We start from the raw sequence: 25209 nt of genomic DNA on the forward strand, positions 1-25209 counted from the left end.
ACCCGGTTAAAAGCGCAAGTTGGCACCATGTCACCTTTGTTCCTTGAGATATCCTCTAACCACTAACGAATTTTCTTGCAAATCGATGGAGGTTCAACGCAATCGGTGATAATAGCTCATAGCCACCTTCAGTGACTGCATTAACATTGATTCTCGCTTAAATTAAATATTCTGCCACTTGGCAGTTGGGTGACAGCTTAAACGTTGAATTTAAGCGAAATCAATAGTTATTTGTCAAATAAACATTTCACCTGTTTTACATTCTTCTTTTCGGAGCCCTGGGACCCCTATTCTCTTAAAAAAAACATCGAATATGTCATCACACCCAGATGGATGACGTCACCAGTATGCTATATGTATATATGCCATAAAATCATAATTTAAAAATAAAAATCGGCCTGCTTCGGGATTTATTTTCAAAATCGTCCATTCGTGACACAACGTCCTCACTGTATGTAGGTAGGTATTTATAATTTTATGAATGAATTGTATCCTTTTTTATAATATTTTAGCACAAACTGACGAAACACTGCACATGATGGTAAAAATTAGAAATTTAGAATCGGGACAACTGGTAGGTGTTGATACAACAAATGAGGGTAGTAATACGATATATGCAAGGGAAGATTTGCAGTCTTACGATTGGATACTTGAACCTGCCTGTTCCCCGAATACGAATGCTCCAGCCTATCTTCTTCGTATAGCAGATAATACGAAGTAAGTAATACTTATAACAAAATTAATAACCAATGTTAACCACATTTATACTACAGTAAAACCTGTCAATAATGAATAATGGCTACTAAAAATAAAATAGCTTTTGGCCGTTATAGAAAGGTGTCCTCTTTTGCCAGGTTTTTTGTTCCACAAATAGGTACCGAGTGTTCAGTTCACTTATATTTTTCCCCATTTTAACTGCCTATAACTTCTAAACGGCTTAAGATAGAAATATACGGTTTTCGCTAAAATGTTTTATTTTAGTAAAAGTTTTGTTTGAATGGATTAAATTTTTTATATCGCTTCCAATTACGAAACAAAAATGGCGGATTTTTGAAAAAAACGTTGTTGACTTTTTTTAATGGAACAGCCAGTATATTTTTTTGCAAAATTAAAAGAATGATCATTCATCTATCCAGCGATATAAAGTTTTTAAAATTCGTTGTCAAATGACTGAGTAATTAATTTTTAAAATGAGAGATGCATCTATCTGTTATGTGATTTCCACATTGCATCTCATTTTAAAAATGAACTACTCAGTCATTTGACAACCGATTTTAAAAAACTTTATATCGCTGAATAGGTAAATGAGCGTTCTTTCAATTTACAAAAAATATACTGGGTGTTTCAATAAAAAAACTTTTTTTCGAAAATCGGCCATTTTTTTTAAAGTGGTATCAAAAATTCAATCCATTCACACAAAACTTTTACTCAAATAAAACATTTCAGCGAAAACCGCATATTTCTATCTTGAGCCGTTTAGAAGTTATGGGCAGTTAAAATTTTGGGAAAATATAAGTGGACACCCGGTACATAAAAGATAATTGCAACTTTATTTGTTTTTATATTTTATTAACTAAAGTAAATATAATAAAGGCAGATTACTAAAACAATAATATACTATTAAACAAAACTACATACAATACAAACAAAAAAAAACAGATTTTAAGCATTTTTAAAGAATTTGTAACTGCACATTTTTAATTTTTTTTATGCAAATGTCGTGTTAGGCATGGCTTGGTAAAAAAGCCGTCTTTCGTCAGCATTGTCTACTTCTGGAGAATAATTTCTTGTTATGAATTGTAACTTGGTGTTCCGGTCCTCTATATTGTTCAAATTAACCTCATCACAAACTAATTTAAATTTTATATAATGATGCTTGCAGAAACTTTCCAACCATCGAGTTGATGCTGTAAAATTTTTCATCGTGAAACTACTTAATTCTTTGAGTCTTTCTTATTTAAGTAACGGCCCAGATATTGGACGTATTATTTCTGGCTTTGCAAAACCAATTATTGTCGACGACTTGATACACTGTCAATCCTTGTGACTTCGGAAACTTTCCTTGTATCTCTTAGCGACAAACGTTTCTTCTTTATGACATATTTATTATCATAGCAAATTTAAGAATATATGTCTCGTTTAAGTGTTGTTGACTATACAGTATAGTGCAAATGAAATGAATAAATTCGTTATTTTTAAGTCCCTGACATATTTTTGTGTGTGTAAAGTTTTCAGCATGAGAGTATTACATGTAAGCGTACGATAAAAATATACCCGTATGTATTTTGTTTCTTTGGCAAATAAAATCTCTATTCCTCGCACAACCAGTATTTTAAGGCTTGTAATGCTATCCTCTTTGAGAAATTGATGATTTGTGGTTTTTGAGCATTGATTATCGATCTCAATATTAGTCGATTATTTGAGCATTATAAGTGGTAAATTTTACCTATTATAATATTTATCAATAATATTATTATTTCGTTAAAGTAAAATTGTTAAAATTAAGTGAGATAAAATTTTAAACAATGATTACACAAGAGAATTAAAAATAGCAAATTATAGATAGGAGATTCAGATTAGATCACTTAGAAGCAGTGGCGGTTCCTCCATAAGTGCACATGTGCACGTGAACCCCCAAAATTATTTTCACACCAACATTCATATATGTAATATTTATCATTCTATAAATAACATTTTAATCTAACTATACAGTAATTGAAATTCGAAATAACAGATCCAAGGAGTTTATAAATATCTAATAGGTAACATTTAATTATTTTTATTCTATTTAAAAGGAGAAAGTTCACGGATGCGAGGCCTTAGACAGAACCCCGCGTTCACCGCTCTCACAGTGGTTCCTATACCAATGACTTTTCATACTATTAAATACAACTCACCACCCACCCCGCTACCCGCTATAGCCCAAAGTTTAGATGGCTTCAGGATCACAAGTTGGATGTGATCGTATGGCATATGGCATGATCTTTGGTGTTTTCAACGTGCACGGCACACGTATGTTTAAATTTTGCTTCCATGAAGTTCGAATTTCGGAACTATATTAACCCTGGAAGATCACACCTATTTTTTTTTAAATAAACCCCACACATAGGTGTCAGATACCCAATGATTTTTTGTGAAGAAATAAAAAGAAAAGTAAATATTTTATGATTTCCAAAGACTCTCTGATCACTATTGAATACATAAGAATAATTAAATCAATAATTTTATTTTCTCTCTCTTAATTGTAGTGACACAAAAGAAAAAAATATTAAAAATACCTAAAAATAATTAAAACATTTTCTAAAAAACCGGAAACATAATTCAAAATATTTTAATTTAATTTAACAACAAAATAGTCTTTCTAACTAAAATATAACACCTTTTGATTATATTCACTCATATTCATTCTTAGCCAGGTATTTCAGTTTCACTCATTTTAGTAACTACATTCATAAGGCAGTGTGGCTCTATGCTCCATGCATTATGCTTTATAGCCAGCCGAGCATGCACGCTTTGCTTTTCCATCTTTGCCTTTGCAGAAATAACACCTAGTTTGTTTTACTAAATTTGTGGGATGTTGTGTTGTTAAATCATTAACTTGAACGCACACTTGATCGCAAACCTCACACATGGGTGCTACATACCCTAGCCTGTATTCAATAAATTCTCGTGATTGGAAATATTGCTCAAATGAGACCGCAACTACACACCCGTCCTTGGCAGACTAGAGACCGAATTTACATAAAGCAGCATTACCATTGAAATGCAGCTGCACAAGCTACGTGCAGTTAAGTGTCGCGATGGGTATCTCACACCCAAGTGTGAGCTTCCAGGGTTAAGAATGGAAGGATTTGTGGACGTAAATGTTAGCGTGGAATATTTAAAATCAATTAAATTTTCTTCATTATATTTAGAAGAAAAATTAAAAATGCCGAAACCAAATTTGTTAATTAAGAATGTACCAAAGTGCAAACGTCGGGATTATAAATGATTATTTAAAGTGGAGATTTGTGTAAAAACTTACAAAGTGTGTAGGTGGGAAGCACATATTTGGAGAAGAGGAAGCATAATGAATAAAATAGAAGATACGATTTTAACTATCCAGTTGGAATTCCAGATTGGAATTCTCCAATTATGTACTTGTTACGATGCCAGTGACAACTGCAGAAACAGAACGATGTCTCTCTGCATTGAAACATATCAAAACTTTCCTTGGAATAGCTATGGGCCAGGATCGATTAGCTGCACTCGCAATGTTTTCAATAAAAAAAAAATGATTCAAGAAAGTCCAAATTTTACTGAATTTGTTTGTGAATAATTTATCTAAAAAATAACAGGCGACTGACTTTCGTTACAAAACTTTCTTGTAACATTTCAGTAAATTATAATTTTAATAAAATAAAATATAAATAAAATAAATTAATAATTAAATAAAATAATTATTTATTGTAATTTTTAATAAGGTCGTTTGATTTTTACAATGTGAAGACACTCAAAAACCTTTGCCTACGGAAATAGGGTCTCAATGTCTTTTTATATGTTAATATTATGTGTGCACCCCAATATTTTACACCAGGCGCCGCCACTGCTTAGAAGACAGTTTCCTATGAGGTTTAGTTTCACGCACTTAACCTTTTATTTGTGTGTATTCTTAAAAAACATTGAAATTTAAAAGAATACAAAAGTGCAAGTACAAATTTATTATAAATATACTCATAAGATATTTGGTGCTAAAATATTTAATATTAATATCTAATGATGTAATATATTGATAAGATAACAATATTACACCTATATTTAATTATATAACAGTGTAATACGTAAATACGTTTAAATTATTATTATTATATAAATTACGAATAAGTTATTAAAGATCATATTTTCCATATAAAAATATAAAAACTACAGCTGATATTTTTCAACTGAAATATCTGGGGAAGTTAATAGAAAAGGCGTGGGTATCGAAATTTGTATTGCCTCATGGTTTTTTATTAATATTTTAGAAAAAATGCCTATTTTTTCATTTACTTGAATATTGTCAAAACTGTTGATGAAAACGTTTAACAAATGACTGCTTTGAAAATGCTCTTTAAAATGATATTTTTAAATTAAAAAAATGTTTATAAACAAAAAAGTTATTGCAAACTAAACCCCAAATAAGTATTTTTTCATTTTTTTTATAATTATTAAAATAAGCAGTAAAATATTTAAAACACATACATTTCACAATGTGAGTTTTTTCGTAGTTACTACATGTGGAAAAAATGGGCCCTATCGGACGAGTAGTTGTAAAAAAATTCTATTTGCTTATCCCATTTGAGAAAAAAAAAGTAATTTTCAAATAGCTGTTGAAGTGCTTTTGTGGACATTTTTGGCCTCATGTTCCTCGTAGGGTCTCAAGTTTTCATGTTTTTAACAAAGTATATTCACTTTTATTTTTAATTTAGTACTTACAAGTAATTGATGCAGCATGAAGTACAATTTTTTGCCTCAAATAAATTTAATTATCTGCAACGTTTTAACTATTGCAAAAAAAAACAAAATACGCTACTTGAAACATTATGAAAATAGTTATTTATGAAACAGTAAGTAAAGTATGCTTTTTGCGAACGCCCGCGATGTTTAGAGCACGAGCGACAGCGGCGCGAGTGCTACACATCGCGTAAATTCGCAAAAAGTACTTCACGCACAGTTTGATACAATATTTTATCTACGATAAACAAAGAAAAAAAACTGTAACTCTTCGTCACTGGAATTCATTTATATTCTACAATTTTTAGAACTTTGACATTTAAAAATTCTAACTTCTTTCAAACCACAAAACTGTCAAAACTTTTGTCATAATTTATTGCTGACAATGTCATCAAGTCATCACCATGACAACGCGAAATTTAAGGATATTTGATTATATGAAAGTGTGCCAAAAACAGTGCGAAAAAGTAAATCCCATTTAAAATATATTTTTACTTCACGCACACTTTAAACGCACACTTTTTACTTCACGCACACTTTAAACGCACACTTTTTACTTCACGCACTGTCATCTATAATGACAGTTTTCACAAACTAAAAACTATGACACAGTTAAACATAATATGACATAGAGTAGATAATAGTATATTATGCAACGAGCATTTAATGATGGTCATTATAAAGCGAGTATGAGGGTTAAGAAACGAGCCGTATGCGAGTTTCGTATAGAGTACGAGCTTCATAATGATAATTAAATACAAGTTGTATACACTATTTTTTCTATGATCATTCACAACAAAAAATATATTGAAATTTATTAATTTTGTAACACAAATAAATTCAGTAGTTTGTCAGTTTGATGGTTTGTTTACATATTAAAAACTATCAAAGCGTATGTATTTGACTTGCCATTGGTCACTGCGCGTGTACCACCTTTATCGCGAATGCCATATCGCGATTCTATTGATTAAAAATCTGTATCTTAATGAAAATTTGTGTCATAATGAAGTTCATTATGATACTGGTAGTGACATCATAATTGATATATTATAGTATGAGAATAGAAAAAATACATAGCAACTATTTATTAAGATTGGTTTTTCTTAAATTTTTATGTTTAATAAATTACCGAAAATTTTTTATATTCAAGTATGATTTAATAATAATGTACATTATTTTATAGAAATGACTATTTTGGCTTCAAGATCTTGTAGTTTTTCGTAAATGCTTAATTTAAGCGTAAAATGAAAACAAACAATTAAAATGCCGAAAAAACTAAATTTTAGCTTTTCATTAGGCACTTTCTTAATGAATTCATCGAATTTAAGAAAAAAAAAACAAAAATATGAGATAAAATCTTAAATCAAGTACAGTGGAACCTCGATAAGTCGGATTAATCGGGAACGCTTCCGATCCGGGTTATCGAAAATCCGGGTTAGACGTAGAATATATTAAAAATTAATAAAATACGGTATCCTTAGAGATAAACTCCATTATAATTGCAAAAACATGAAATACATTATGCACAGTACATGTGAATTACGTACAGTTATATACAGTATTGTTCATTCCTTGGTAAAAATTTCAGTCAGTTTCGGTTGTCAATATTACGTTTTTATTGTTGAAATGTTTGTCTGATGAAAATCGGTCCGGGTTGGCCGGACTTCCGTGTTATCGGAGGCAGACTTAACCTGATTCCCCTGTAGTTTTAAAATTCATAACTCTATTTTGATTTTATCTTGCAAAAGCCAGTTTACAATATCCATAAACAAATTGATATATCACTGCGTTTCGGGATAAACAGACTTGACCGACGTCTGAACTATAACGCACGAAACACATTGCTTTCTTTTGTAACATTTTGGAAAAGTGGCCCCGAAATCCCTAAAATTGACATTATTCATTGTTGGTTTGCATATTATGATTAAATTAAGCCGGTTATGAAAAATCACGAGAATAACAGTCGTCTTTAAATGAAGCGGTTTTTAATTTAAAATAAAATACAAGTTTGTTCATTTAAAATAAAAAAAATATTTTTGATTAAATTGATTGTTAATATTGTGTTAATTGATTGTTATGTATATGTAAATAATTTTAAAATGTGAAGGTTACAGCTACCTCCTAATTTTTGGTGACTTTGTCACCAAAGTTAATCACCTTGTATACAAATTACTGTGATGTACATATTTTAGAATATCGCATTAACATTTAATGAACAAAAAGCAAACAAATATATCAGAAAGTGATTAATGTAGTACACATTACTATTTACACATTGCTATCATTAAGTGAGTCAATTTTAAAAAAGCATAATCTTGCTATCGGTAAGATTAAAATAGATACATTTTATTATAGTATAAATAGAGAAATAAATATACAAAAGTTGTAAGAATTATTGTTACAACCACTTGTAAGCATGTCTATTAAAGCATTTATAATTTTTGTTGGCCTTTCCCTAGCTAAAAGTGCATCTGGTAAGCTAAATTATTGTTTTATTAATTATTTTCCATTATACTCTTGTTTTTGGCGTTGTTTTTTATCTAGACTATTCTCAAGAAAAATACTATAGACCAGGCTTTATTGTCGCCCCCGTTAGGTAAATTATTCCGATTCGTTTTTTTGCACAAACTTACTCAAAAAAAGGTCCTTATAACAAATCTATAGGATGCCGGGAGGTGCCGCGGTCGGAAAATTGTTTAAACAATTTTTTTAGGCAAATTTAAAAAATAAATTTTTCACTAAGTACCGGGTGTCCCAATAAGAATGGCTCTCGGCCATATCTCAGGAACCGTTTATAGTAGAGCTTTGAAATAAAAAATTTTATAACAAAAGTTGCCTCAGGAAAAGCCTGGAAATTATTTTCATAATTGTGGGTCCACCGTTAGAGGGCGTAATTGAAAATCAAAAATAGAAAAATCTAAATTTTACAAAATTTTCCTAATGAAGGGGCACTGGAAATCCGATTATTGTATTCTTCATCAAATTCTGCGCATATTTGATTTAACAAGTTTAACTCTACCTTTGCAAATAAGAGGTGGGGTGAGTGGGAACCTTGTTATGAAAAAATGGCTGTAAGTCCGGTTCTGCTAAATCAAATTTTGAAAACTTGGTCTTGTTGAAGACAGATCTTTTTCTTCAATGTAAGCGTGATAATTTTGAACCATCCTAATAAGTAATAAGCCAGCTGGGAGGCGTTATTTAATTTTTTTCAGAAATCTAGTTTTCTTTGGAAAATATTAAATACAAGTATGCATTTTTAATCATACTTTATAAAATTAGATTAAATTAGCAATAGAATAGCGAAAACCGCATGTCGATACCCTTTTTCTATCTCAAGATATCTCGAGAAACGTGTAAATTTTATACATAACTGTTACTATCACCGGTAAACTAAGTTAATGAAAAGTAGTGTGCTGTGGAAAAAAACAAAATAACATTTTCCAGATGTCAACGTATAAAAATATAATTAATTAAAACAACAATGTAAAGAGAAACAACACTATTAAAATTAAATATAACACAGAACAAAAAGACCTACTTAGTGACGACCTAAATATTCAAATTGTTGCCCATCATACACTACTCTAGAATACATTATCCAGAGAATACTAAACGCCATTCAAAGCATATCGAGAGCAGAAATTGAGACTGTTGTTCAATCTACTCTTGAAAGAGTAAATGTTTGCAACGAAAATGATGGGCAAAAATTTGAACGTTTATGTCATCACTAAATAGTTGTTTTTATTTCTTTGTAATAGGGCTTTTCAACGCTTCTCATTTGTTTCGAGCCTCTGTCATATGCCGTATAATCCGTGTATAATATTAATATACGAGATATGAACGAGGCTCGAAACAAATGAGAAGCGTTGAAAAGACGTAATATACGTTGACAGCTGGAAAATGTTTCTTTGTTGTTTCCACAGCACACTACTTTTAATGAATTTCGTTTACCGGTGACAGTAACAGTTATGTTTTTAAATTTACACGTTTTGTAAGATATCTCGAGATAGAAAAAAGGTATTAACATGCGGTTTTCGCTATTCTGTTGCTAATTTTGTCTCATTTTGTAATATGGTATTAAAAATGCATGTTTGTATTTAATATTTTCCAAGGAACACTAGATTTCTGAAAAAAATTAAATAACGCCTTCTAGCTGGCATATTACTCAGTAAGTTGGTTCGAAATCATAACTTTTACATTGACGAAAAAGATCTGTCTTCAACAAGACCAAGTTTTCAAAATTTGATTTAGCAGAACCGGACTTACAGCCATTTTTTCATAACAAGGTTCCCACTCACCCCCACCTCTTATTTGCAAAGGTAGAGTTAAACTTGTTAAATCAAATATGCGCAGAATTTGATGAAGAATACAATAATCGGATTTCCAGTGCCCCTTCATTAGGAAAATTTTGTAAAATTTAGATTTTTTAATTTTTGATGTTCAATTACGCCCTCTAGCGGTGGTCCCACAATTATGAAAATAATTTCCAGGCTTTTCCTGAGGCAACTTTTGTTATAAAATTTTTTATTTCAAAGCTCTACTATAAACGGTTCCTGAGATATGGCCGAGAGCCATTCTTATTGGGACACCCGGTACAATTTTTTTTTAGAATTTTTGGGTCCTTGTGAGCAAAAAAGGTCTCCTGTGATTTTTCTCTAAAATTGGCTGTTGTCGAGTTATAAGCGATTTAAAATTTGAAAAACGCGAAAAAGGCTATTTTCAAGGCTTAATAACTCGATTAAAAATTATTATTATGAAAGTCAGAAATGACTAAATCATAGTTTAAAGCGACCACCCCCCTACATGATCCTGAAGAAATTTGTGTCATTAATTTATTACTAAGTTGTTATTTTTAATTAAGAGATGCACCATTCCGGCAGTCCAATGGTGAATCTTACTCGCACTCACATTGACGGCCGCCTTAATACGCTGTTAGCGCTTATTGTTATTAACATGTAGGGTGGGGGGGGGGGAGTGGGAGCTTTAAACTATGATTTAGTCATTTCTGACTTTCATAATAATAATTTTTAATAGAGTTATTAGGCCTTGAAATTGCCATTTTCGCGGTTATCAAATTTTTTCTACAACCGTGTTAAAAATGCAATTTTTAGCACTCCATACGAGCGTTAAAAATGCTATAGACTAAGAGCCGCTATAGGTGAAATTTCTTAATCATTTTAGGCACGATGGGACCCTACAACTTAAATAGTAGAACCTAAAAGAAAAGGTTTGAACACTGTGCCGTCACTTTTCAGTGGCACATGCGTCGACAGTGGCGCATCAAACTTTCCACTTATGGACGGGATACATAAATTAAAAAATACCTTCCCTCACTACCAGAATTCAATTTTTTTCATTGATTTAAGTTATATGTGATTAAGACATAAGATTCATCGTAATTTTAACCCACCACCCGCTTCCCCCTGCCCCCACCATCAAAAACTATATTTTTCGATTTTATTTTTTTTTTGGTGGGATGCAATCAATTTTAAAATTTCAAAAAATTCACACGCATAGTTAAGGCTTTTATAAAACACGTCTATTTTTTATAGACCTGTAGGTTGAGTTTACATAACCTCAAAAAATTTAAAAAAAATTTTTTTGGAAAAAAGTATATAACATTTTTTTGGGGATAGCTGTAGATCTAATTTTTTCTTAATCTTGTGTATTTTATCAAACACTATATTTTTAATTTTTTTTCACATTTTTCTGTAAATCTGGTCACCTTCAAAAATCCAAAAAACTGTTTTTTAAGGGGGTTTTGGGGGGTTTGAACGTGTTTCTCCCATTTTTAAATATTCTAAAGGACTTAGTTACTTCAAGTTACATATAACCTATAAAATCGAAATTGATTTGATATATTATGAAGTCTATAAAATAGGAAAAATCCCCCAAAACCCCCCAAAAAGCAGTTTTTCGGATTCTTGAAGGTGGCGAGCCTTACGGAAAAATCTGAAAAAAACTAGAAATATAGTGTTTGATAAAACACACAAGATCAAGAAAAAAATTAGATCTGCAGCTATCCCCAAAAAAAGTTAAATACTTTTTTCCAAAAAACAAAATTTAAAATATTTTGAGGTTATGTAAACTCAACCTACAGGTCTATAAAAGATAGACGTGTTTTACAAAAGCCTTAACTATGCGTGTGAATTTTTTGAAATTTTAAAATTGATTGCATCCCACCAAAAAAAAATAATATCGCTAAATAAATTTTTGATGGTGGGGCAGGGGGAAGTGGGTAGTGGGTTAAAATTACGCTGAATCTTATGTGTTGATCACATAGAAGTTAAAAAAATAAAAAAAAAATGAATTCTGTTAGTAAGGGAGGGTAACTTTTAATTTATTTATCCCGTCCATAAGTGGAAAGTTTGATGCGCCACTGTCGACGCATGTGCCACTGAAAAGTGACGGCACAGTGTTCAAACCTTTTCTTTTAGGTTCTACTATTTAAATTATACGGTCCCGTCGTGCCTAAAATGATTAAGAAATTTCCCCTATAGCGGCTCTTAGTCTACTACTTTAAGGCGCTAGTGCTTTAAAATATTTTTAAGGCACTGCAGTTCGTATTAACCGTATAGACAATTTTGATGTAATGTCAAAAAAATATAAAAATGGAATGTCAGTCACGTTCAAGTAAAAAATTTTGTAGATATTTTCCTGTAATTACGTTTGTAGAAAAAATATTGTATGATATGCGTGTTAAAAAGTACATTTTTAAGGCACTCATGTGAATTGCAGAACTCGCTATCGCTCATTCTGCAAACTTTCACATGCGTGCCTTAAACGTGTACTTTTAACACTTATATCATAAATAACTATTAAATTGCGTTTAACTCGACAACAATAAATTTTAGAGAAAAATCACAAGAGACGTGTTTTGCTCCTAATGACGCAAAGAATCCAGAAAAAGTATACTAAGTGAAGAACTTGATTTTTGAATTTGTTTAAAAAAATGGTTTAAACAATTTTCCGACCGCGGAACCTTCCGGCACTCGGTGAATTTGTTATAAGGACCTCTTTTTGAGTAAGTTTGTGCAAAAAACGAATCGGAATAATTTACCTAACGGAGTCGACGATATAGCCTGGTCTATTAATATTTTTGCTACTTCACACTATGAAAGAGGTGCTAAAAAAAGGAAGAAAAAAATGGTGTAGGAGAACGTTTTTGTAAAGAAATTTTATCGTTAACGGTCTGTCAAGAAAAAAGAGCAGCAGAGATAGAGAGAAGTAAAAATAAAAATAAAGCCCGAGGTTATTACTCTAGGCAAGTGGTCGGAAATGTGCAGCTCCGGAGCCGCATGTGACTTTTTGGGTCCTTAGGTGTGGCTCTGGCACAAATATCCACGGAAAGCGCAGTAATATTTTCATTTAAAAAAAACTTACCTACAGGTAGGAAAAACGTACCTACATCTTATTCTGATAAATTGGCTTTTATCAAACTTACAAACTTTAGCATTTATCAAAAATCCTCTTCACGCTACGAAAACCGAGTTGAAATTGTCTCCTTTTGAAATTGACATTAATAGCTTTGAAATACAATTTCTGGATTTAAGAACAAGGAGGTATGGCACTTTAAATTCGAACGTCTTTGTGTTGAATTGGAAATATTGGAGAAGAAAACAATGTTCACAACACAAGTGGTCTGCTTTGAATGACCTGGAGAAGGAAAACATGAGATCATTTTCAACGCTTGGAATAGTATTCCTGATTTTTATGATCAGCTGAAAAAGCTCACATTTGCTGTTTTTTCCCTTTTTGGTTCTACATATCAACAATTAAAAAAATTGATTTTGCGCCAAAAATTTTGTAAAAAATACAGTGTTGTAGGAAATAAAACCTTCCAAACCGAAAGAAAATAAAAGTTTCTACGATGATTAGAAACGAAGATAGCGCCAAAAAACGAAAAAACACGTTTTAATTTTTTGGGGGGTGTGGATGGGGCTAGTGGTTTTAAACATTTTTTGGTCGAATACTTTTTGATGTAGAACATATGTGGTATTTTTATTTTTGGAATATCGCTGGGAGCATTTTTCACTATATTAACCGACTAGACACTTTAGTTTTAATTAGTGTAATAAAAGTTTGTTGAACAAGCAGATCTGGCCCCCAATTTTTTTAAATTGTTGTAATGTTCATATTTTTTGGCTCTTTGGCTAAAAAGTTTGCCGACCACTGCACTAGGCACTAGGACATTTAGCACAAAATAAATCGATTTTTAAATACAGCACCTAGAAACTTGCAACTTTTTGCATTATGTTCAGGGTCATGTCAAGAAAAAAGTCTACTATAGAAAACTGGATGAAAATGAATAATTAAATTTTATGTGCGTAAAAGTGCGTAAAATGTATCCAAAACCACATAAACATGTCCAAAGAGGAGTATTAAGGAACAAATTTTGTATTGCGGGGATTTTTAGGCTCGCTTAAGATAAATACGCCATCAGAACCGACTTCCGGAGCACCTGGTGCATAGGTTCACTGCTAAGGCACCTCATCTGGAGTTTCGAGTGCTTTTAGCACTAAATTCATGCGAACATACCACTTGGGGGCTTTTTAAGGTTGCTGAACAAGAATACGCCATCCGAACCGACCTTTCGGTACACCTGGCGCCCAAAATTCTCCAACCCCCAGAAGGTAAAATGCCTTAGCAGTAAGCTTGGTCACCAGATGGTCCGGGAGGCAGTTCTGATGGCGTATTCGTATTAAACGTCAAAAACCGCATAATAATCTATTTGCAAAATAATAAAACGCAGAACAACAGATGTAAAAATCGATACAAGTAAACTAAGAAACCCACTCATAAAACAACGCCTGACAGATGAAATTAATAACCGTTTAATGAATGTTAAAGAACAAATCCAGCAAAATACTGAAACAGGGACAAAATGGTTATTAATAAAGACAGAAATAGATAAATGTCAAAAAGAAATTCTTACACCAACCAGATACAAAAAGAAACAATGGATGACGGAGGGAATCTTAGATTTAATGGAAGAAAGACGTCAGCATAAAAACAAAGATAATCAGATGTACAAAAATGTGGATAAACAAATAAAATCCAAAATTAAACAGGCTAAAGAACAGTGGTTAAAAGAACAAAACGCAGAAATAGAAGAACACCACAAAAGACATGATAATTTTAACACACATAAAAAAATTAAGGAATTAACGCAGATCAACAGAAAAAGAAAACCGGGAATACTAAAAGATACAGATGGGAAACTTGTGTTGAGTACTAACGAAAAATTAAAGAGATGGACAGAATACATAAATGAATTGTTCAAAGACAATAGAACAGAGCAGATGGAAGTCGAAGTAGAAGATGATACGGTTTTAAAGATATTAAAAGAAGAAATTAAATCGGCATTAAAAAACAGCAAAAATGGTAAAGCAGTAGGTCCAGACCAAATCCCAGTAGAAAGCTTAAAATGTATAAATGATGGAACCTTAGACATTATCGTAGACTTGTTTAACACAGTGTACAAAACAGGAAACATACCGAAACAATGGTTACTCTCAACCTTTTGTGCTATCCCTAAAAATACAAACGCTAAAGATTGCAGTGAATACAGAACAATATCATTAATAAGTCACATTCTCAAATTATTCTTGAAAATAATACATGGTCGTATAAACAAAAAACTAGAAGAAGGAATAGATGATAGTCAGTTTGGGTTCAGAAACGGACTAGGAACCAGAGAGGCGTTATTTGTTTTTAATGTGTTAGCTCAAAGATGCATGGACATGAATGTGGATGTGCATGTTTGTTACGTTGATTTTGAGAAGGCTTTTGACAAAGTAAGACATGAAAAATTAGTCCAAATTCTAAAGACAAAAAACATAGACAAAAGGGACTTACGAATAATAACAAACCTTTACTGGAATCAAAGAGCACAAATTGTAATAGATAATGAACCCAGTCCAGAAATTGAAATCAGGAGAGGAGTTCGGCAGGGATGTATTATGTCTCCATTACTCTTTAATGCATATAGTGGAGCCATTTTTGAAGAAGCATTGCTATCTCAAAGTGAAGGAATAATAATTAACGGAAGATCTATTAACAACATAAGATATGCAGATGACACCGTGATTATAGCAAGCTATGCTGAACAACTCCAACTACTACTGAAAAAAACAAACAATTTCTGTAAAGAATATGAACTAAAAATGAATATAAAAAAGACCAAATACATGATAATAACTAAGAAAACAAACATACAAACAAGCATACATTTGGGAAATGTACCGATAGAAAGGGTTGATAAATACAAATACCTAGGAACCTGGATTTCAGAGAAAAATGATCAAACAACAGAAATAAGGACCAGGATAGAAATAGCAAGAAATGCGTTTGTAAAAATGAAAACAGTTCTCTGCAACAAAGACCTTAGCTTAGAACTGAGAGCAAGAGCTTTGAGATGCTACGTGTTCTCGATACTACAATATGGACTTGAAAGCTGGACATTAAAGCAAGAACACATAAATAAGCTACAGTCATTTGAAATGTGGTGTTACAGAAGAATGCTTAGAATAGCATGGACACAGAGGAAAACGAACACGGAAGTACTGCGAGAAATGGGTAAAGAATGCGAAATAATAAACACAATAAAAATAAGAAAGTTACAATATCTGGGACACGTAATGAGGGGACCGCGATATGAAATGCTAAGACTGATAATACAGGGAAAGATAAGAGGCGGAAGGAGTATAGGAAGAAGGAGAGTGTCATGGTTAAAGAATTTAAGGGACTGGTTTAGATGCAGTTCTATAGAACTCTTTAGAGCAGCGGTGGATAGAGTAAAGATAGTGATGATGATATCCAACCTCCGATTAGGAGACGGCACTTGAAGAAGAAGAAGCATGCATTGAGTGCCGAGAAACTCCTAACCTCCAGAAGATAACGTCCTGATCGGGTTCTTGTTCAGTAACCCCAAAAACCGCCCATGTAATCTGTTTGCATTGATTTAGTGCCTAAATCACTCTAAACTCCAGAAGATGACGTGATCCTAGACACCAAGTGCTCCGGGTGTCGTTCTGATGGCATATTCGTTTTCAGCAACTCCAAAAACCCCTCGAGAAATCTGGTCGAATCAATTTATGGCTGAAGCGCTGGAAATTTTAGAAAATGACGTAGTTAGGAGTGACACTGAGCACCAGGTGCTCCGGGGTAGGTTCCGATGACGTATTCGTGTTCAGCGACTCCAAAAACCTCCAAGTAATATATTTGCATAAATTTAGTGCCCATAACCCTCAAACCTTTATATTACGTGCCTTAGCAGTAAGTCTGGACCACAGGTGCTTCAGGGGTCGGTTTTGATGGCGTAGTCGTGATCAGCGACCCCAAAACCCCCGAATAACAAAAACTGGCCCCCTTAATATGTTTACTGTGACATGTTTATGCATTTTTGGATGCATCTTATGCACTTTAAAATGCAATTATGCATTTCACACCCATTTTTCTATAGTAGACTTTTTTCCTGGCATCATCATGAATAAAAAAGAAAAAAAAGTTGCAAGTCTCTTGGTGCTGTATTTAAATATCGATTTATTTCGGTGTTTTTAGTGCTAAATGCCCAAGCGAATTTGGTGGTATATTCCCAACTAAAATAATAAACTGATATGACCAAGACAAAGTATTAATTTATAAAATTAGAATAATAATTCTTTTGATTTATGCGTTTTATTCACTTTGTAAAGATCTTTATAGTCCAGAAAGCCACTGCGCATCCGCTAAAAAAATATTCTAATTCGGATTTTTTGCACAATCTTACTCAAAAAGGACTCCTTTTAACAAATTTGCATGTTGCCAGGACCAAAAGGTGGTCAAAAATTTTTTAAGCGTTTTTTTTTTTTGTTTTTTTCCTAAAATAATTTTTTTTGCATGGGAAAAAGTTTTTTTTAGGTTTTTTGGATAATTCCAAAAAGAAAAGGTCTTTAGTGACTTTTCTCTAAAAATGATAGTTTTTGACATATAAGCGATTAAAAATTGAAAAATTGCGAAATTGGCCATTTTTAACCCTCAAAAACTATGTGAAAAACTAAAAATTTGAATGTTGCCAAGGTAGGTAGATATTCTGTAAACATCGATTGATGAAATCCCGAAGAGTTTTTTGCAATACAATTTTCAAAACTCCTTTCTTTTTTAATTACTAATCAAGCGTGCGCGACACTATTTTCCACCGACAGTATGGTGCAAATGAAAGGAATAAATTCGTTATTTCGTAAACCGGCAACTTTAAGGAAAAATTCCGAAACAGGTCGATTTTTATTTTTAAGTTATGATATTGTGGCATATATGGTATACTAGTGACGTCATCCGTCTGGGCGTGATGACGTAATAGGTGATTTTCTTAAATGAGAATAGGGGTAGTGTGGTAGCTCATTTAAAATGTTCTTCAATTCTCTATTCAGTAATGTAAACATTTACATAATTATTTATACAGGGTGTCCTTCTACTTCTTTTTTTGTCAAATAATTTAATTTAATAAAAAAATTTTGAACACCCTGTATAAATAATTATGTAAATGTTTATATTACTGAATAGAGAATTGAAGAACCTTTCAAATGAGCTAGCACACAACCCCTATTCTCATTTAAAAAAATTATCGATTACGTCATCACGTCCAGATGCATGACTTCACTAGTATACCATATATGCCACAATATCATAACTTAAAAATAAAAATCGACGTGTTTCGGGATTTTTCCTTAAAGTCGCCGGTTTACGAAATAACGAATTTATTCCTTTCATTTGCACCATACTGTCGGTGGAAAATAGTGTCGCGCACGCTTGATTAGCAATTAAAAAACAAAGGAGTTTTGAATATTGTATTGCAAAAAACTCTTCGGGATTTCATCAATTGATGTTCAAAGAAAATCTACCTGCCTTGGCAACATTCAAATTTTCAGTTTTTCACATAGTTTTTGAGGGTTAAAAATAGCCGATTTCGCAATTTTTCAATTTTTAATCGCTTATATGTCAAAAACTATCATTTTTAGAGAAAAGTCACTAAAGACCTTTTCTGTTTGGAATGATCCAAAAAACCTAAAAAAACTTTTTCCGATGCAAAAAAAATTATTTTAGGAAAAAAACAAAAAAAAAACGTTTAAAAAATTTTTGACCACCTTTTGGTCCTGGCAACATGCAAATTTGTTAAAAGGAGTCCGTTTTGAGTAAGATTGTGCAAAAAATCCGAATTAGAATATTTTTCCTAGCGGATGCGCAGTGGCTTTCTGACTATTATGACTGTGTGCAAACCCTTCTGAGAAAAGGTTCGTGCTGTTTAGCAGCAGAGGTATACATATAATATTGCCGCCAAAAAATCTTTATAAAGTAAATAAAACTGATAAATCAGAAGACTTATTATTATAAAGGACAAGGCACACATCTTATGGAAAATATAATGTCACTCATATTCAATAAAATTTATATGAATAGATTCATTTCAAATTAACGGTCAATTCTTATCGTTGCGCCAACTCTTAATTTTCAATAATAAGAGCGGAAATTGATATAAATCAATCTGAAATCAAATGGGTAAGTACATAATTTAGAGAGAGAAAAAATATTTTAAAATACCCAGATAATCAGTAACTTCATAAATCTTCTCGGGCTATTAAGCATCTTATTAGAATAGTTTCACTAATCCGCTTAGGCCCAGCGGGATTTAAGCTGTTTTGAATAGCACCCAGAGCAATAGTGATTATAACTGACACGTTTATAGACTCCAAAAATTTGATTTCGATAAACTTTAATTGCAATTTGCGCCGTAATTAATCATAATTAAGAGTTGGCACAATGAAAAGAATTGACCGTTAATTTAAAACGAATCTATTCGTATACATTTTATTGAATTTGAGTGATATTATATTTTCCATAAGATGTGTGCGATGTCCTTTACGAATTAATACTTTGTCATATCAAATAAAATGTTCTCAAATGTTCATTAGCTTTAAACAATTATTGCTCAATGCTCATCCATTAAAATTGTTAATTTTCATTTTAGCACAATATTATGATGAGATTGACTTTAGAATGATAGTACAAATTATGAATGTAGAAACAAATATTTTGATTGGAGTAGATACAGCACTTACAAATGGAACATTTGACAGTTTGTCCGCAAATCAACTTAACAATTTATACGCAAAACAAGGATTAAAATACTATGATTGGATACTTGTACCTGATTGTAATTTAACATATTCTGCATCACCAACACCGACTTATCGTATATATCTTGCAGACGAGACAATGTAAGTAACTTTTAAATAATAAATGATATTTTAAATATTACAGGAATTTGTCTAGTTTCAGCTCTTCTATTATTTCTGCATTTCTTATTTTGTCCAATCGTTGGACACATCCTTATGTTAATATTGTTCTGCATAAATATTAATGGCATTTCATTTTTTTTATTATTCTTTTTTATGAAAGCGTTCTGTAGTCATCATAATCATGGTGTTATAATGGCCTCCTAAGGGCCATAATGATGACCCTTAGAACGCCATGATCTTCTCAAGCGTTCTGCGCCATTCTGCAGCCCGTTTGAAGATAAAGTGATTGGGATGAATGAGTAATTAAATACAAGGTGGTTACCAAGAGATTCCTGTACTTTTTCCTTCTTAAATTTACTTAATTAAATCACTATTTATTAAAGATAACACAGACAATACAAAGACACTTAAATTAGGACATAGAGGATCTTCTTCTTCTTCTTGTAGTGCCTATCCGTTTCGGATGTTAGCGACCATCATGGCAATCTGTTCTTTGAAAACTGCTGCTCTGAAAAAAATTGTAGTGGTTATGTTGAACCACGTACATAAATTTTTCAGCCATGAAATCCTTCGCCTTCCTGGTCCTCGCTTTCCTTCTACTTTTTCCTGCAAGATTAGTTGCAGCAGTAGATATATTTCATTGTTCCTTATGATGTGACCAAGGTATTCGATTTTGGCTGTTTTTATTTTGATTAACAGCTCTTTTTCTTTTTGCATTCTCAGCAAAACATCCTCATTAATAATGTGGTCGGGATAAGATATCTTCAGGATTCGACGATAAAGCCACATTTCATAAGCCTCAATTTCCTTGTAGGTGGCGTCTGTGAGAGTCCACGACTCAACTCCGTACAACAGTATAGGAAAGATATAACATCGTAGTAACCTGACTTTTGTGGGTATCGACAAATCATGATATTTGAATAATTTTGTCATTTTTTGAAATGCAGATCTTGCTTTCTCTATCCTACATTTGATTTCTATGGAATGGTCCCAATTTCCATGGACGTTCGTACCAAGGTGAGTGTATGTTTTTACTCTTCCTATTTGTGGACCATTCACACTGATCCGTCCAAATTGCTGTCCATTCTTAGAGATCATCATACATTTTGTTTTCTTAGTGTTTAGTGAAAGTCCGTATCTTTGAAAAAAAAAAGAGGATCACTGTCAAAATATTTTGTTTTGCCCATTTTAAAATAAACTTCATGCAAATTTTCGAATTCTATTAGAATATTCTGGTATTGTTCAAGTTTTCTTCATTCGTCATCGATCTTTTGCAGCTAAGCAGCTAAAGATTCCAGAGCGTGGCGACTAATGAGTCGCCAGAGAAACACGTGTCTGCGGTTGCATTCCATCTTACACAATTTGAAATTTTTTACATCACTGTTGCGAGACATGCCGATATATACTTCCTGTCTTGAACTAAACTATTAACTCGCATTAACCTTTTCTTGTTTGATTGTTTGAAACGTACTAAACGTTTGGCATTCCTTTCTTTAGGTAGGTGTAGCTTCCTCCGTGGTTGTGTCAGTTGTTGCTCTGAAATCCTTATGGTCTTCTAACATTATTTCCACAAATTGGTTGCATTGCTCCTCTAGTGATCCTTTCCCAAGTTAACATAAGTATACCTATTCTAACTTGGCTATACCGTACTGATGACCACTACTGAGTCAGAAACACGTGTCTGCGGTTGCATTTCATCTTATACAAATTTTGTTTTTTTCCATCATTGTTGCGACACATGCCGATATATACTTCCTTCCTGCCTTCCTTGTATATATGTATATGTATATAGGGTGAGGCAGATAACTGGCCTATTAGAAATATCTCGAGAACTAAAGGCAACAGAATCATGAAAATTGGAATAAAGGGGTTTTGACGGATGATCTATTAAATGAAAATATTTTCATCTCTTTGCAACTTCCGGTTATACCGGAAATTGCTTATAACTTGGTTTTTTTAAATGGGACACCCTGTATATTTTTACATTTTTGGATTTTCCTCAATATCTTCTTTCTTAAAATATGAGATTTTGTAATATTATATAGGGTATTTTAAAAGATATTTACGTTTTTTTTATTAATTTCGTAACAATATTCACACCCTGTAGAATTGTAATAGTTTGACATTAAAAACTCTGCTTACGTTCAGGTGATTTTTAATATAGTCTATTATTGTTAAGAATCATTAGTATAGCTAATTTTGAAATATTAGTATACAGGGTTGGTCGAAACACGGAATGAATATTTTCTGAGTTTTCTTAAATAGAACACCCTGTATTTTAGTATTGTAATGAAATGATATTTTATGGTACTTTTTTATTTCTTAAGCATTCCCTATACCTAACTGCTTTAATTTGTGAGTTATTGGTGATTCAAACTAAACATTAATTGCAACAAAACATACGTAAAATTTTATTAGGTTGGCCATGAAAATATTCAATCACAAACAAATTTTCAGAAATAAATACATATTAATCCAGACCGATCCTTAAAATTACCAATAATGGTTTAACTATCAAAATAGCTACGCAGTTAAGATTGTTGGTGCGACTAACAATTAAGCACAAATTAAAGCAGTTAGGTATAGGGAATGCTTAAGAAATAAAAAAGTACCATAAAATATCATTTCATTACAATACTAAAATACAGGGTGTTCCTTTTAAGAAAACTCAGAAAATACTCATTCCGAGTTTCGACCAACCCTGTATACTAAAATTAAAAATTTAGCTATACTAATGATTCTTAACAATAGTAGACTATATTAAAAATCATTTGAACGTAAGTAGAGTTTTAGTTGTCAAACTACTACTATTCTACAGGGTGTGAATATTGCTACGAAATTAATAAACAAACGTAATTATCTTTTAAAATACCCTGTATAACATTACAAATCCTCATATTTTAAGAAAGAAGATATCGAAGAGAATCCAAAAATGTAAAAATATACAGGGTGTCCCATTTAAAAAAACGAAGTTATAAGCAACTTCCGGTATAACCGGAAGTTGCAAAGAGATGAAAATATTTTCATTTAATAGATCATCCTTCAAAACCCCTGTATTCCAATTTTCATGATTCTGTTGCTTTTAGTTCTCGAGATATTTCTAATAGGCCAGTTATCTGCCTCACCCTGTATATAATATTTGCGTTCGCGGGTACCTGAAATTGTCAGAAAATTGGATAGATTGTCAGAAAACACATGCGCACTTTAAAATGATATATGTAAATCGTATCGTTAATAGATAAATATACAAGGTATGTTTACCTAGTATAATTTAATAATTAGTTATTAATATTAATTAAATGTAAATATTCCTTGTATATTTATCTATTAACAGTATTATTTATATTAAGTGAGCCCTAATAGAGAACGCACCTAATATATTCATTGTTATCAAACAATTTTAATTTTTAGCTTAGTATGGGATCACAGTTGGGGCTGTTCAGATACTGATAGCGACATGATAGCTTACCAGTATGGAAAAACAAATAAGGACCAATTCTTACGCTATGATCCACTGCTGCAAACCATAAACGTATGTGATGATAAATGTGTTTTTGTCGACTCTACAACAAACAAACTTATAGCATCACGTGACTGTAATAACAAAAATAAAAGATTTCAAATTTTATTTAAAGAAATCTCTCCACTTTATTTGCCAGAAAGAGATACGCATTGCTTCTTCTAATTCAAATCGAAATAAACATTTATTTTCACTTCATTACCTACTTCATTCTTTTTGTTTGTAATTACATTAGAAATATGGAAACTTTGATTTATTATTTCCATCTCCAAAATACCAGGAACATTTCCTCCAAAGTCTTATAAATTTTCAGCATGGTTTGTTGAGGGGTTGGAAAATATGAAAAGGTCCCAATAATTTAGAAACAATAAAACTGAAATTGCTCAACTCATTACTGTATTGTCCAATACTGATATATGGATGTGAATCTTGGACAAGATGTCAATCAGAAAAGAGAAATATAGGACGCCACTGAATTCTACTGCTGGAAAAGAATTTAGCGATTTCCAGGTAGAACCAATAATTCCAATCTAAAAAAAAACTAAAGATCTGTAAGAGACTTTTAGTAAAAATCCAACCAGAGCAATATATAAATATTTTGGACATATCATGAGGCCAGACAGACAATATAGAGAGACTCATCATTAAACGGACTTAATACCACAAGGAAGACAGGCACGTAGCCAGGAAATGTGCTTGAGAGGGGTCCAAACACAACTCAAATTTTTTGTTAGATTAGACGATAAAATATTGAAAAAAATATTCAGAATAAATTTTAGATCTATCTGCAAAATTTGAAAAAAACTATTTTAAACCTAGGATACTAATACCTACTCGTAAAATATATCGTAAAATATACGACGCCGAATTATTTTCTGCCAAATTTCTCAGCAACGGAAAAGCCCAAGAATTTGGGTTCAACAGTTCTTTATTACTAGAGTAAACGTTGGTGTATAAACGTCATTTAAATTTTGCGCGGAAGTGTGTGAATTAGGTATCCTGTCGTAAATATTACGACGCTTTATATTAGTGTTAACCCGCGACTAGTCGCGCCGTTAGATAGAATCTCACATTTTATCCTTTTTCGCGATAACTTGATGAAAAATTTTGCAATTTTGAAAAAATTTCGTAAGTGCCTCGAGGAAGGGTGTAGTAATGCGTAGCTATTTTTTTTTTCTTCTTCTTCTCCTTTTTGTGGAATTTATGGCTTTTGGGAGAGCCAATTAGCATTAATAATTGTTAGAAATAATATTTCTAACATAGCAAGTAAATCAAAATACTATATAATAAAAATTTGTTGTAAATTCGTATTGTGAGATGAAATCTAACACGCGACTGTTCACGTTACAAAAGTGAGCGCGACTACTCCCGGGTTAACCACAGTAACATAAGCCGTCTATGTACGGGCATAAATATTGCTATGCTTTGCGATTCATTCTCCAAATATATGATTAATACCAGTCCCTATTTTGCAAAAAGTTCGATACCGGAGGATTATAGTCTAACAGCCAGTGAACCCTCCGACTAACGGTCGTCCTGTAAGGCTAGAAATTTTTCTAGTGATAATTCATAGTACACCAAGGCTAAAAACCACGACCTGGCAGGCATCAGCGGTGCACGTGTATCTACCAGGTGAATCGAAAAGTGCAAATTTAGGAGGTAAAATAAACTTTCTCCTGTAAGGTTTAAAATTAAGTATGTGTTTGAATAAGTAATTTAGAAGAAATGTGTACAATGCCAGGCGATTTTGAAGAGCATAAGACCTTGCCAGGCGAGGGGAAAGATTAGGGGTTTTTCCTAATCTATTTAGTTATTATTTCCTAAGTTAATAGTTTTTGTTATATAAGCGATTGAAAATCGGCCATTTTTAACCCTAAATCGGACATTTATCTAAAAATTTCAAAGTTGCCAAGGTAGGTAGATATTCTTTAAAGATTGATT

The 25209-nt window shown here is 32.2% G+C and overlaps 2 protein-coding genes across 3 annotated transcripts in view; one reads left to right on the plus strand and one right to left on the minus strand.

Annotated features, from left to right (window-relative positions):
• The window catches only part of LOC114348778 (uncharacterized), an 882222-nt gene that overhangs the window by 291415 nt on the left and 565598 nt on the right, over positions 1-25209 (minus strand). The gene's annotated exons all lie outside the window — the stretch shown is intronic.
• Positions 7778-23514, plus strand: LOC114348703 (uncharacterized). The gene is made up of 3 exons (XM_028299212.2): positions 7778-7946; positions 19478-19727; positions 23160-23514. The coding sequence occupies exons 1-3, from the start codon at positions 7889-7891 to the stop codon at positions 23431-23433; spliced, it is 582 nt and encodes a 193-aa protein (XP_028155013.1). The 5' UTR covers positions 7778-7888; the 3' UTR covers positions 23434-23514.

Source organism: Diabrotica virgifera, chromosome 7 (genome assembly GCF_917563875.1).
Source record: "Diabrotica virgifera virgifera chromosome 7, PGI_DIABVI_V3a".
NCBI classification, from domain to species: domain Eukaryota; kingdom Metazoa; phylum Arthropoda; class Insecta; order Coleoptera; family Chrysomelidae; genus Diabrotica; species Diabrotica virgifera.

Coding starts and splice junctions, on each gene's coding strand:
- LOC114348703 (XM_028299212.2), top strand. CDS start 7,889: ATGTCTATTAAAGCATTTATAATTTTTGTTGGCCTTTCCCTAGCTAAA. Junction 7,947..19,477: donor CCTAGCTAAAAGTGCATCTG/GTAAGCTAAATT, acceptor TTTTCATTTTAG/CACAATATTATGATGAGATT. Junction 19,728..23,159: donor TATCTTGCAGACGAGACAAT/GTAAGTAACTTT, acceptor TTTAATTTTTAG/CTTAGTATGGGATCACAGTT.